The sequence below is a fragment of the Tauraco erythrolophus genome, chromosome 17, assembly GCF_009769465.1.
Source record: "Tauraco erythrolophus isolate bTauEry1 chromosome 17, bTauEry1.pri, whole genome shotgun sequence".
Lineage (NCBI taxonomy): Eukaryota > Metazoa > Chordata > Aves > Musophagiformes > Musophagidae > Tauraco > Tauraco erythrolophus.
The window spans coordinates 6,825,433-6,837,688 of NC_141481.1; the positions used below are offsets into that span (position 1 = coordinate 6,825,433).

Here is a 12,256-nt window from a genome sequence, read left to right on the forward strand (position 1 = left end):
TAAGATCTCTAAGAGAGGTCTGGGGGCTCTAGGATAGGCCTGGGGAAGTGTAGAATGAGTCCAGAGGGATCTAGAAATCTCTAGGATGGGTCTGAAAGCTATAGGATAGGCTGGGGGGGTGTAGAATGGGTCTAGGGGGATGTGGTGGTCTCTACAATGAATCTGAGACTCTAGGAGGGGGTCTGGAGGCTCTAGGATAGGCCTAGAGGGGTGTAGAATGGGTCTGAGGGGATTTAGGGCTCTCTAGGATGGGTCTGGGGGCTTTTTTTCAAATTGACTGTTACATCTACAGATATTGCTGTCTGTCTTTGTCTATACTGAAAGCTGCAGTGAACAATACAGTGACATTTCAAAAACATACACTGACCTTTAACAAACCACTCATTACTATATTTCTTGCACTACTGAAGTTCTGAGTGCAACCACCATGAAGGCTCCATTTAGAGGGCAGTAAAACCAAAGATCCAAGATATTTGTACACCTCAAGCATGCAGCAAGTCTTTAGTTACTCAGTGCTTTTGCTCTGCTACTACTTTAAGATGAAGAGTTTCTAACACATTTGCTTTGGATGCAATTCCAAACCTTTACGTGAATTAAAAGGGAAGCACTGTTGAACCTTGCTAATCCCAGCACTTTAGGACTCTGTCACTATTTGGTTTAGTGCAGAAGAGTAACTGGTATGACAAGTCATATTCATCATATATGGCTACAGCAGTGGAGTTTCCCCTGAAAAAACAGTATTTTGGTATAACATAAAAGCAAAGGAAACTACACTACACAAGCAAAGGCACTAAGGACAGAAACTCTGATACTGGTGATGACAAAACCCAGAGTTTGACTTTTTGATAGGCAAGAACATTAATAACATCAGAAGGTGACATGGGAAATCTTTACAGCATCTTCTAGCACACTAAATTGGAAAAGCTTTCTGATTTTTGTACAGATTAGGAAGACTTGTGTGTAAAGAAAACTTATTAGAAACCAAATTGTTTGTTGTTACACACTTCCTTTTTCTTTATAGTCTAAATGCTTCTTAAGGAAGGGGAAAGGGAAAATAACAGGTGTAATGATGCTTGGAAGAAAAGCTACTCAACACAAGTATTTTGCTTCTGCAATTAAGTATTAGAGACAACACAGCTTTATCTGTTACACAATCCTTTTTTTCCCTTTCAAAAGACACCCCCTTTTCCTCCTCAGTGTTCAAAGACCCCAAAAATACATAATGCTCGTGTTCCTGTTAAATGGCCATAGGACTTCTGGCTACCAGAACATCAGCTGTCATGGTAGGAAGAGTCCATACTGATTTGTGGTGTTCCTAATATCCTTCTGGCCTGCTGTTTTGAGAAAAGGCAGGCTCAAGCTTCACTGTAAATACTCCTCCAAAGAACTTTTCAATTATCTGAATGAGATAGTAAGGAAAATGTTGTTTGTTGTTTTTTTTTTTTTTACAATAACATTTCAAGATAAATGCTGGGTGTTGCTAACCAATTTAAACAAAGTCAGGTCTTAATCCCCAGCTGCAGCATAGAGCTCAAATTTACAAGAGCAGCTGGAAGAGCTGCACATAATGCAAATGTTGGCACAACATGGATTTTCTTATAAACAATTGAATGGAATCACAATTGTGAACAAAAGCATTTAATAAGCATTTAAAAAAAAAAATGGCTGCAAGCCCAACAGGCATGTAACACAGCAATGGGAGATTTCAGAATAAAGACACTCAGGAAATTCAGTATTAATCATCATTAATATCTCCTCATTGAAGATTTGGCTTTAAGAGGACTAGCAGTATTCAGTTTCATAAGTAGATGGAGGAAAGGGAATACATGATAGACAAACAATTAGCAGAGTAAGAGTGCTGCACTGAACACCCTCTATCCTGACAGGTAGTGGAAAGCCACAAGTAAAAGCAACAAACCTGAAATGGATCCAGTAAACAAATAAGCATTATTTAACAGAAATATTATTTTCTTACAGTCCATAATTGGCCTGAAGTATTTATCATGTAAGATAGGAGAGGCTAAGTGGTAGAACCAGAAATAATTTGTTAGTAATGAACAAACCCATTCATGAGTCTCTTAAATAGGCTCTTGGTTTCAAGCTGTTGTTTTTCAAAGCACTGCATTATCCCTGGCTGAACACTACTGCAATACAGTATAACCGAGCAGAATAAAAAGCATGAAAGACTCAAGAAGTCTGAGTTTTAACCTCCAAACTCAGAGTCTAAAATGCATCCAGTTTGCCTATCAATAATCATGAACAGGCTCCCTCTGTACCTGTTTCCCTACGATCACTAGTAATTGTATTGCCTTTCTCTGCAGGGAAGCTTTGAGGCTTACAGAGAGCAAGGTGATACTGGGCATTGTTCTTGCTCCTTTTAACTGGGCCAGTTGAGAAAGCTTTGTCTATTATCCAGAGAGTTACAACACAGATACCTCAGTTATAAGCTGTTTCAGTGACAGCAGAACACAAAATTTGTTCTGCTTGAGGGTGAGATTTTTCTACTTCAGAAGTGTTCTTTGGTTTAGTTCTCAACTGCTTGAATCTCCAAAATAAGCCACTAATTGGCCTACAGGGACTAGAACAAGCAGATAAGGCATAAAGACTCTTAGAAGATACATTACTAACAGCAATATATCTGAAAATGAGGAGCAGGCCTACGAAGGAAGAGAGGGCCAAACAGAAGCTACTGCTAACTGCAGAGAAGGTCACAATCAGCTCGCACATTTGCAGCATGAAGCGATTCCTTTCAAGATGCCAAGTGCCTTCTGGTTAGTGAGATGACTAGAAATCCTGAAGCTGATGTTCAGTATGAGAGGACTGGATGAGGCTATCACTAGTTACAAGTCTACCTCCTTCAGGTGCTCATGTCCCCATGCTACAGGTGGGCTGTTTGCTGCCTTAGGGGTAACTACGATGTAACCGCAGCAGCTTAATGCAAAGGAAGCGTGGCCAGGAGAAGGGACAGCTGTGGTCAGCAGCAGCACACTGATACTAGAGCAAAGGATAACAGAGCTTTTAATCCAGGGGTGCAGAAGAGCAGCCCCAGATCACAGCTGAACAGCCAAGGGTTTAACATGCCACTGCTGAGCTCCACTCAGCCTCAAGCAGCTTGTGATCTTTGACTCATGTAGTTAGAAGTCAGCCAGTGAACTTAGAAGCTATATTACACAGTCTTCAGCTCCTCAGGAATACAGAGCTGGAGCACTGAAACCAATTTAAAGGGCACATAAACAGATTAAGGGACTACTTCTACACAGTCACTTTCTAGTCCTAGAGTTACAAGTACAGAAAGTTAAACTATTCTAGGACAGCTTACTCCATCACATTTAGTCCTCCCTGCCTGCAGCAGTGAGGCTTGAAATCAAATTGAAAAATATCACTGCTTCAAAAGTTTTTAGGGATGCTGTGTCCAAAAATAGCAAGGCCATACAGATAAGCAGCATATTCACTACCTCTATCAGCCAAGTCCTCTGTAACCACCTTAGTGTTGCCCTCAAGTTTTCCTTATGTGGAAGTTCATTGTATACATTGAAACTGAGCTTGAGTTTCAGGCAACTAAACATCTCCAAGCCTCTGTGGGGTACAGCACATCAGCCTGTGCCGGAGGGCACTTCCTGAACAGGTTTTAAGCTGAAAAGCAGAGCTACACGCATGTGCAGTTTTTCACTCCAGAAACCTTGACAAATTGACGCCCATTAACACAGCAGCTGTCTTAGTCTTTAAAAGTCTCAGAAAGATTCGCTTGTCTGCTAAAGCCAGTTGATTCAGTTCCACCCTCACTAGCAGTAAGGTCAAGGCTGGTTACAGGCTATAGCCTACACATTGCACTCCCCAGCCCTGCAGAGACTTGACTATGACAAGCCAGAACCAAGTGAAGTTGTGACTGACTTTACTTTTACTTTGAAGAGCAATGTGGCACTGAGTACTGCTGCACAGACTGATCTGTAGCCATCAGTGAACTACAACCTGGAACATGTACCTCAATGTGCTTTTACTTACATGCCACAAAACATTCACTGAGCAGCCACTATTTGCCCCTATTAAAGCCTTATGCCCACCGAAGACTGAATCTAGAGTTTTTGTAATCTAGGTGACAAGCATGAAGTACAATTCACAGCTGGGCTTGGATTCTGCAGAGTAGGTGCCATGAAGCACTGCTTGTTTTCATACTCCCCTAGCTAAACTAGTAGATTTATACTTGAATATTTGGTTACTGCTGTGAAGGGTCTAGATGATGCTAAATTACCAACGTCAGGCCTAAACACCACAAGTTGACTGCACAGTTGCTAAGGAGCACTACTTTGCTTTAAACTAATATTTTCTTTCAGTTAAATCATCTTCTACAGTCCTAGGAAAGAGTAGGAGAACACTGAAGTCTTCTAGTAAGAAGCCGGTTCTCACAGTATTAGAAGCAATTAATTAGTACCATGTCAGTCACCCATAGTTTGAGCTAAGGAGGGTGAAGAAACCTCCCCCAGCATAGGGGAAGCTGCCATTGTCACTTGAGTCTCACCCAAAAACCCTGAGCTTTCAAAAGCTTCAGCTAGAACACTCTAGCCAGAAACATTGTGCTCAGCAAGACAGACATCCATCTCTGCCCAGTCCTGTTCCTTGAATGCTATACAAACACAACTCATCCAGAAGATTTTTGCAGTCACATTCCTACTTCAAGTTTATTTGTAAAAAATACACTAACATACCACATTGAACATGGATGCTCTTCTCTTTACACATTCAAGAAAAGCCAAAAGTAGTAGCACTACAGCCACCAGAGAGAAGATACCAACAGCAGTCGTCGTAATGATAGCCCATGCCTCCTTGCTCAAGAGAGTGCTCCCTACAAAGCAAGAAGAAAGATAGTTAGAGGAGCTAGCTCTTCACTAAACCTAAGCAACATACATTAGCACCATGCTGGATTGGTACCTTGAGTTGCAGACCATCCTTCTGGCACAAGGAGGACAGGACCCCGCAAGCTTACCACTGCAGAGTTTACACCTGGCATCCCACTCTCTGCAACAGGAAAGTAGTAGAGATGAACCCAGTGGTACAGTGGGTTAATCCTGGATCAGTACAACTTCACATCTGCTTTAGACATTACCTCGCTTGCTTCTAGATGGCCTAGGGCATCTTGTCACACACAAAGGGGAGTCTGGTTTAAAACGGTCACAGATCAGAACACTACAATGGAAGTACACCTAGGACAGAACAAGAGGTCCATTCACTTGGAGACAACAACTGTTTCTTTTTACTGCTTTAAGTAGAAGGAAAAGTGTCACCTACAAGGCCAGGGAGGGCTTTGTCACCGGAGACAAAGGCAAAAGTCTTTACTTCCAGCCTTTGGCGATAGTTAGCATAGCTGACACCATGACCCACAGGATGAAACACAGTCTTGTAGCTGTCCAGGTCATACTCACACCTGCCAATAGGTAAGCAGCAAGTCAGAACAGCAGGTTTTTGTTGTTTTTTTTTTTTTAAACAGCAGGCTAAAGTTCAAAATAGATGTGCTGCCATCTTCCTACAAGTTCTAGCATACCAGAGCAGTACCTGGAAGGCCACCTCAAATGAAACCCTTGTACCTGGGGATCTGTTCCTAAAGCAGGGGGCACAGGGGAGAATTAAGGAATACTCCCACTCACTGCCAACAGCACATCCATTTCTCTAGCAGGGCACTCACCCATCAACAACAATATTCCACTGGGGAAGTGAGCTTGGATCTTGTGAAGCTGTTGCCCAACAGTCATCCAAAACCAGATGGAGGTTGGGATCATTGCGGTTCAGGACCTGAACTTCCAGGAAGATGGGCTGCCGTAGGTACCTTACTATTGGGTACTGATCATCACGGTATGGCTGCCTGTAGGAGTCCTCTGCAAGAACAAAGCCTGGTTAGATAAGTCAGTGTGCAAAGAGAGACTCCTGAAGAAACTCTGGTCTGGAGCTCTTCAACAGCAGCTGAGGGACCAGCTGCTCTTTGTACTGCAGTCACAGATTTAAGGTATCTGCCTCAAGTAGCATAGACAGGAGGGAATGAAGCACATCAGGTCATTAGAAGCCCATGCACCAGAACAGCTTACTCATACATCCTCCCCACCACAAGCTCCAGTTTCTTCCCAGCCACCTGAGGCCAGAGTCAGCTTTACCTGGGTAGCTTAGAAGAACTAAGGAGAGAGGACCTTGGTTCATTGAGGAAGCCAGAGGAGGAAGGTTGTCTACCCTTATAGTGAGGGAGGCATCACCATTGCTGAAGGAGCATAGGACTGTTAGCCTGTAACAAGGAAGGAGCAGGTAAGTCATATTCATATATAGAATATCCAGGACAAAAGTATTAGCCAAAGAGGTTTCCAGACACACCTGAGTTCACTGTCTCTTGAGATCCTGCCCAGTGGAACATCTGCCCGTAATGCCCTCACCTCATTCTCATAAACAATCTTTTCCCCATCAAGCTGCAGATAAATAACAGCATTAGTGAGAGCATTCCCAATGCATGAAGCCCTCCCCATCAATCCCAGCTACACACTTACCCAATACCTGGTCCCACATCCATTCAGTGGAACATGAAACCAAACCCTGTCATTCAAAGACGACTTGAAGGCTGGCCGGCACGCAGGATCTCTGAGCCTAAGTGTATCCAAGTCTAGCAGTGGTGTAGTGCTCTCAGCAAGGATTTCAAAATCCATGTACCCATCCTGGGTACATACAGCAGCTGTAACAGAGGTTCACGTAAGTTGTCATGCATCAGTGACAACTCAGTCTGCCACAAGCTGTTGTGTTCTGGCTAGAGACACTTTCCTGTGAGACTAGTTCAAGAACAAGCCATGCTGAAGGATTACCACATGGGCCAAGTCCATTGCGGAAGTTGGTCACTTACCTATTGGTGTGTGCTGGTCACAGGGGCACTCCGGATGCATCACCATTACTACTGTCTCCCCATGGAAGCGAAAAGCCAGTGTCAAAGAAGACATGTAGGACTGAAGTCCTGAGCAGCTCTCCCCATGTAGCTGAAAGACAAGGGTTACTCTCCTGGAGCATAACTACAAGAGCTTGTTTTAAACACATGCATTAGAGCCATCTCATTTGCCCTGAGGCCATGGTGTTCTTCACACTCAGCTGGTTTGTTAACTTGCACTGCTCCAGGCATGCCAAATACCAACCCACTCTAAGAGGAATGTTTTCACCTCCAGCTGTTTTTGCCAAGACACTTCGCAAAACCCAAGTGACCTTTGAGCAATGCCTATCTATTATAAAGTCTGTTTACATTTATCTTAATCACAACCACCCTCAGCCAGCCACAGGGCACACAGCTGACTTGACAGGTGCTTGGTCAAGGTTAAAGCTACTGTGCTCTAGTTCTCAGTAAGCACCAAGGAGTTCCAATCCTCAGAGTTACAGGAGTTGGTGTGATCACAACTCACCCTGGACTTCAGGACTCTCTTGCTAATGTGCAGCTTGACCCCTCTCTTTGTGTCCAGAGCAATCTCATTTTTGGGAAGCTGGTCCATGGGGATGGCCTTATCCTCTACATCCACAGCCATAAGGGTCCCTGGGAAGGCTGGGATGGCAACGGTCATGTGTGTTGCATTACAGATTGCTGGACCTGCAACAACATCTTTGTTAAATATAACACCAGTTTCCTCAGGGCAGAACCAGGCCAGGTTCTGACTTTCTTCATGCATTACCTGGTGCACAAAGCATTCTTGACTCCACAGTCAGTCTACGTTCAGGAGGGCCATACATGAGCTTGAATGCCACAGTGTAGAGCACCTTATCATTGTGCTGACAAAGAAGATAAAGTTCTATTAGAGTGCTCAGCTGACAACCCATCATAAGACCAACCCCACAGGTCCATACACTACATCCGTTTCAGGGCTGCTGCTAATTGTGTTTGCAACAACAGTTTCTTCCCATCTCAACATCCTTTCAAAAAGGATCTGCTCATGACACTGCCAGTCAGATGTTCACAGGACAGGCTACAGCTATAACTTATGTAGATGCCCATCAGCTGAGCTGCTGAGGTGCACACTGTGCTTCCCCATTTTATAGGGCTGGGCAGCTCAATGACAGCTATGCAAAAAAAAAAGCTTTGCACACACCAGCTAGGCACAGCACTGCATCAGGTTGACATCAGCTCTGACCATGACCTGTAAGTGCTTTCCACATATCTACAGGAGTGAGATATGTAGCTTCTGTTAAAGCAGCACCATCTCCTCAGTGCCAACTCTTTGTTCACCTACCTTGTAGGAGACAACTCCAGTGGCAGTAAAAGCCACTTGAAAGATCAGGTTGTGGCCATCAGCTAGTAAGTTATAGCCTTGTTGCATGGCTTGCCCAAGGCTCAGCTGATGTATTCTTGTTCCATCATCAATTGACAGAGTCCACATCATTGGGGTCACTGGAAGCTGCAAAGCAGGAAATCATTGCTTAGGAAGGAAAGGCACAACCACACAGAAGCTGCAAGGCATTACACAGTTCTTCACCCTGCAGGGCTGCCACCTCACAGGTTTCACATTCAAGTTCCCTATATAGATAGCATAGAGTCAAGCTTCCAACAAGATGCCAGTACCCCAGAGAAGTTACTACTTCAGCTTGGAGACATCAGGTTCAGTTTATGTCCAGAACCCAGGCACTGCCCCAGGCTCCCTTTGCAAAACAAAAGGTACATACCATATGCTCCTCACTGAAGCCTGGAATGAGTCTTGGGAAAGTAACCTAAAACATAGCACAAGAGTTAGACCACAGGAACAGACAGCAGTCGCAGCCCTATAACTTTCTAAGAATTCCTACCATAGTTTTCCAAAGCAGACAGCTGGCACCAGCATCCCAGTTTCCCCCCACAATAGGGCTGAAGTCAGACCATATGCATCATTAATGGCCATTTGCAAACTAGCTCTTCAAAGACCTAGTGGTCACACCAAGATGGACATGCAGCCAGTAGACCTCCCTGAAGCTGTCTGGAACTCTCCCCAGCTCCCAGGGATACAGTCAGAGGAAACAGCCATCCTGCCTTGCAAGCCTCTAAGCAGGATCTACAGCATTCTCATTCCTCTACTTACTGCCATGAAGTCTTTTGTACAGTTTGTTGCACCAACAAAGAAAGGAGTAATGATTTCATCTGCATGAATGCTATTGCAGTGAGTGCTGTAGGTTACATTCTTCTCCTCTCCCATTGTGTCATTCACCATAAGCCTCAGTCTTAGCTGGTGCTGACCATGCTGTAGACAAGAGACATTAATTAGGAGGCAGCAGTACTCACTGAAGCATGACGACAACTAAAAGCCATTGATACTAAACTCAAGCTTCAGAGTTGTTTTAGGTGTTTAGAAGCCCTTTGGAAAAGAATGGGTCATCCAGGAAAGCATGGAGTCACTAGGTTAGATTGAAGAGCAGAAGATACAGAGAACTGCAGGAGTCAAGAAGAAAGCTCCAAAGACTAGCAAGTTGCATTGCCAGAGAGTCAGCTGTTCAAGAAAAAAGTTAATAAATGCCAAAGTCAAGAGCCTTGTGGTATTTTAAATGTCTAAGAGCAACAGATACCAGGAGAGCCCCTGGTTTTGAGTCTAGTTTGAGTTGTCCTCCCACTTATTTCTCTACTTCAACAGTTATGCATAGCATATGTTAATTGCTCTATCAGTATACATATACATAAACAGAGTGATGCTCTGAAACTCTTGAACCTGCTCCATTTTCCTACAAGATATCCTTTAAAGTAGTTCAACTCCTTTACAGGAGAACACATTATTTATGGCAGTGTCAGAGAGCTTAATCCACAGTTGAAAGAACAAGTATTTCAGTAATTTTTCCAACTTCTGGCATAAACTGCTCTTCTAGAAGAATTTTAAATTATCTGAAGCATTATTTCTACTCTTGAACAGAGTTAGAACTATAAACTCCATTAAAACCACTCCTGGCCAGGAAAAAAAAATATCCCACACTCCATCACAGCATCTTCCCAGAACAAACACCTCTTTACCTCCAGGCTAGTGCAGTTGACAAAAAGGACACTGAGCAACAGCCTCTCATAATCCACAGTGTAGTTACAGGACACAATCTCCTCACCATTAGCATCTAGAGAGAACATGGTAGATCAGCTCTGCAGGCAGGCACCTGCTTTTAGGCTACAGCAGAAAGGGCCAGGGCAGTAGCAATACATACCAACAACACACATGTGCCAGGAGTAGTTGCCAAGCTCTCTGGAAAGCTCAACTTCCATTCCATCCCTATGACAAGTCACATTCTCTGCAGAGGAAAGACCACCATCAGCTCCACCATCACCCTCCTGGAGGCATGCACCCTGTGAGCCCTCCAGCTAGCCAGCTCTGCTTCAGAGTCCCCTTCCATACTAAGGCAGAGGGGAAGGAGCTCCAAGCAAACCTAAAACCCACATCACTACCAGCCCAGAGAGGCCTCATTACCCAAGAGATCCTGATCCTCCAGACCTTCAGCACAAGAGGCTAAGGGCAGCAAAAAGCCAAACAGGAGCAGCAACCTGCAAGCAAAAGAGACCAAATGAGAGAGCAGCAAGAAAAGGACCCAGCTACCCCATCTCACCCCAAACCCACTGACCACATCCTTGAGGTGCTCAAGCACTGCTGCTCCACAAAGAACCCCATCTTCTCACTGCAACCACAGGCTTACTCCTTGGCTGCCCAGGGAGGATTATATAGGACCTGGCTGAGGCTCTACACAGGTGCAGCCTTTCTGCTGCCTGGGGGACAGGCAGCTTGCACCTGCCTCTCGTTGAGATGCAGTCTCCTTGCCGAGAAGAGCAGGGCTCGCAGAAGACTTTAAGTGATAAGTCGTCTTTGGCAAGGGTAGTTATTTCCTTCTCTTTTGACGGCATTTTTTTCTTGCTCTCATAGTGTACACCCCTTATTCCCTTGCCAGATGTTGCGTAGAAAAATGTACATCTTTTTGACAGTTTTTTTTTAAAAAGGAGATTTCTGTGCCACTTTAATTTTCTGATAATTCAAAACAATTCCATTGCTAGATTTGGATGTATTTTGTTCCTCTGTATGGGCAAAGCTGCAATGTTGATATAGATCTAAACAGGAGAAAAACATTAGTGGCAGGCTAAGAGGAGTCCTAGATCAGATCTTTAGACTGGAAGACCTCTGGAGGCTTTGGTTGGACTGTCATTGTTCAAAGCTGTGGGAAAGAGGCCTGGAAAGAAAAAAAGCTCAGATTTATGTTATTTTTCAGCTTCCCTAAGGCTTTTGATTTCAGACAGATTGTTAAAAAATCCCAAATACTTACATTTTTTAAAGTAATTCAATTCTTGAGATATGAGAAAGCAAAAAGATAGACCATAGGAAGAGAGGAAAATGAACAGTATGGATGGTAATTTATGAATGGAATGTTAAATTGGGCTTCAGGGAGTAACAAATTTTGCATTAATATACCATGTATTCATGTAAAATATATTAATTTATATTTCTTTTTACAGCTATAGACCTATGCCTAGAGCAGATTTTAGAGTTTCCCAGCCCAAGTGACAGTAGCTTAATTTCTCTTAAAGATAGAAGAGCGATGAGAGCGAGCTTGTCTGTGAACTGCTGGTTGGTACCAAAGTGCTGGTAACTTGGATGGGACAGCAGCATGAGCGGAGGCAGGTAGCTGCAGACCATGTGACTGCCATCAGTGCACTGTGTAGGAAAGCAATATGATCCTTACAGGCAGAGCAGATGACTAGTGTAAGTAATTTGAAAGTTTATATTCTTTAGAAGCATCTCTTTAACTCTCACCCTTGTGAGAACATGGCAAATGCACAGTTAAAGTTGTTATGCAAATGGGGATGCCAAGTGTGCACCATGCCACTCATAGCAATAAGCAGGCGTTAGCTCAGATCCATAACTACATCAGAGTAAAGAGCACCTGATATTAGTAGCACAAAAATAAATTGCACTTCTGCTTTTTCCATCAATTGGATTAGCATGTGGCTAACCTTTGGCAAGAAATTAACTTCCCAGAGACTCCTGAATTCACAAAGACACATCAGGTACCTTTTTTTTCTCTCTTCTTTTTTTTTTAAATAATGAGATTCATTGTTTTCAAAAGCAATGATTATACAGAAAACTAATAAAACAAACTCTGAAGCCATACGCAAGTTTATTGTATTATGTGTCTATTATTGTTTAGCTTGGGTTTAACTAACACAGTAGGGGAAAAAAAGTGTTTCAAGTGTACATCCTTTAAAGAATTACACAAATGTGGTACTTTTAGGCAATCAAATCTAATTTGAATTCCCTGCCTTGTAATTTGT

The 12,256-nt window shown here is 43.4% G+C and overlaps 1 protein-coding gene across 1 annotated transcript; it reads right to left on the minus strand.

Annotated features, from left to right (window-relative positions):
• Positions 1-4,694: 4,694 nt before the first annotated feature.
• On the minus strand, positions 4,695-10,476 carry ZP2 (zona pellucida glycoprotein 2). The gene is made up of 17 exons (XM_009985576.2): positions 10,410-10,476; positions 10,150-10,233; positions 9,968-10,062; positions 9,051-9,209; positions 8,662-8,706; positions 8,232-8,396; positions 7,677-7,773; positions 7,413-7,594; positions 6,869-6,998; positions 6,522-6,703; positions 6,352-6,443; positions 6,141-6,265; positions 5,678-5,867; positions 5,284-5,419; positions 5,102-5,198; positions 4,927-5,013; positions 4,695-4,840 (listed from the first exon to the last, which is right to left on the minus strand). Exons 2-17 carry the CDS (start codon positions 10,205-10,207, stop codon positions 4,695-4,697), a joined length of 1,986 nt encoding a protein of 661 aa, XP_009983878.2. The 5' UTR covers positions 10,208-10,233; positions 10,410-10,476.
• Positions 10,477-12,256: the final 1,780 nt, after the last annotated feature.

What these genes read in the sequence shown, in the direction of transcription:
- ZP2 (XM_009985576.2), bottom strand. Translation starts at nt 10,207, where the DNA reads ATGGAAGTTGAGCTTTCCAGAGAGCTTGGCAACTACTCCTGGCACATG. An exon ending in AAGAATGCTTTGTGCACCAG is followed by an intron (nt 7,595 to 7,676) that starts GTAATGCATGAA and finishes ATGTTGTTGCAG; the next exon opens with GTCCAGCAATCTGTAATGCA. An exon ending in AGGATGGTCTGCAACTCAAG is followed by an intron (nt 4,841 to 4,926) that starts GTACCAATCCAG and finishes CTTGCTTTGTAG; the next exon opens with GGAGCACTCTCTTGAGCAAG.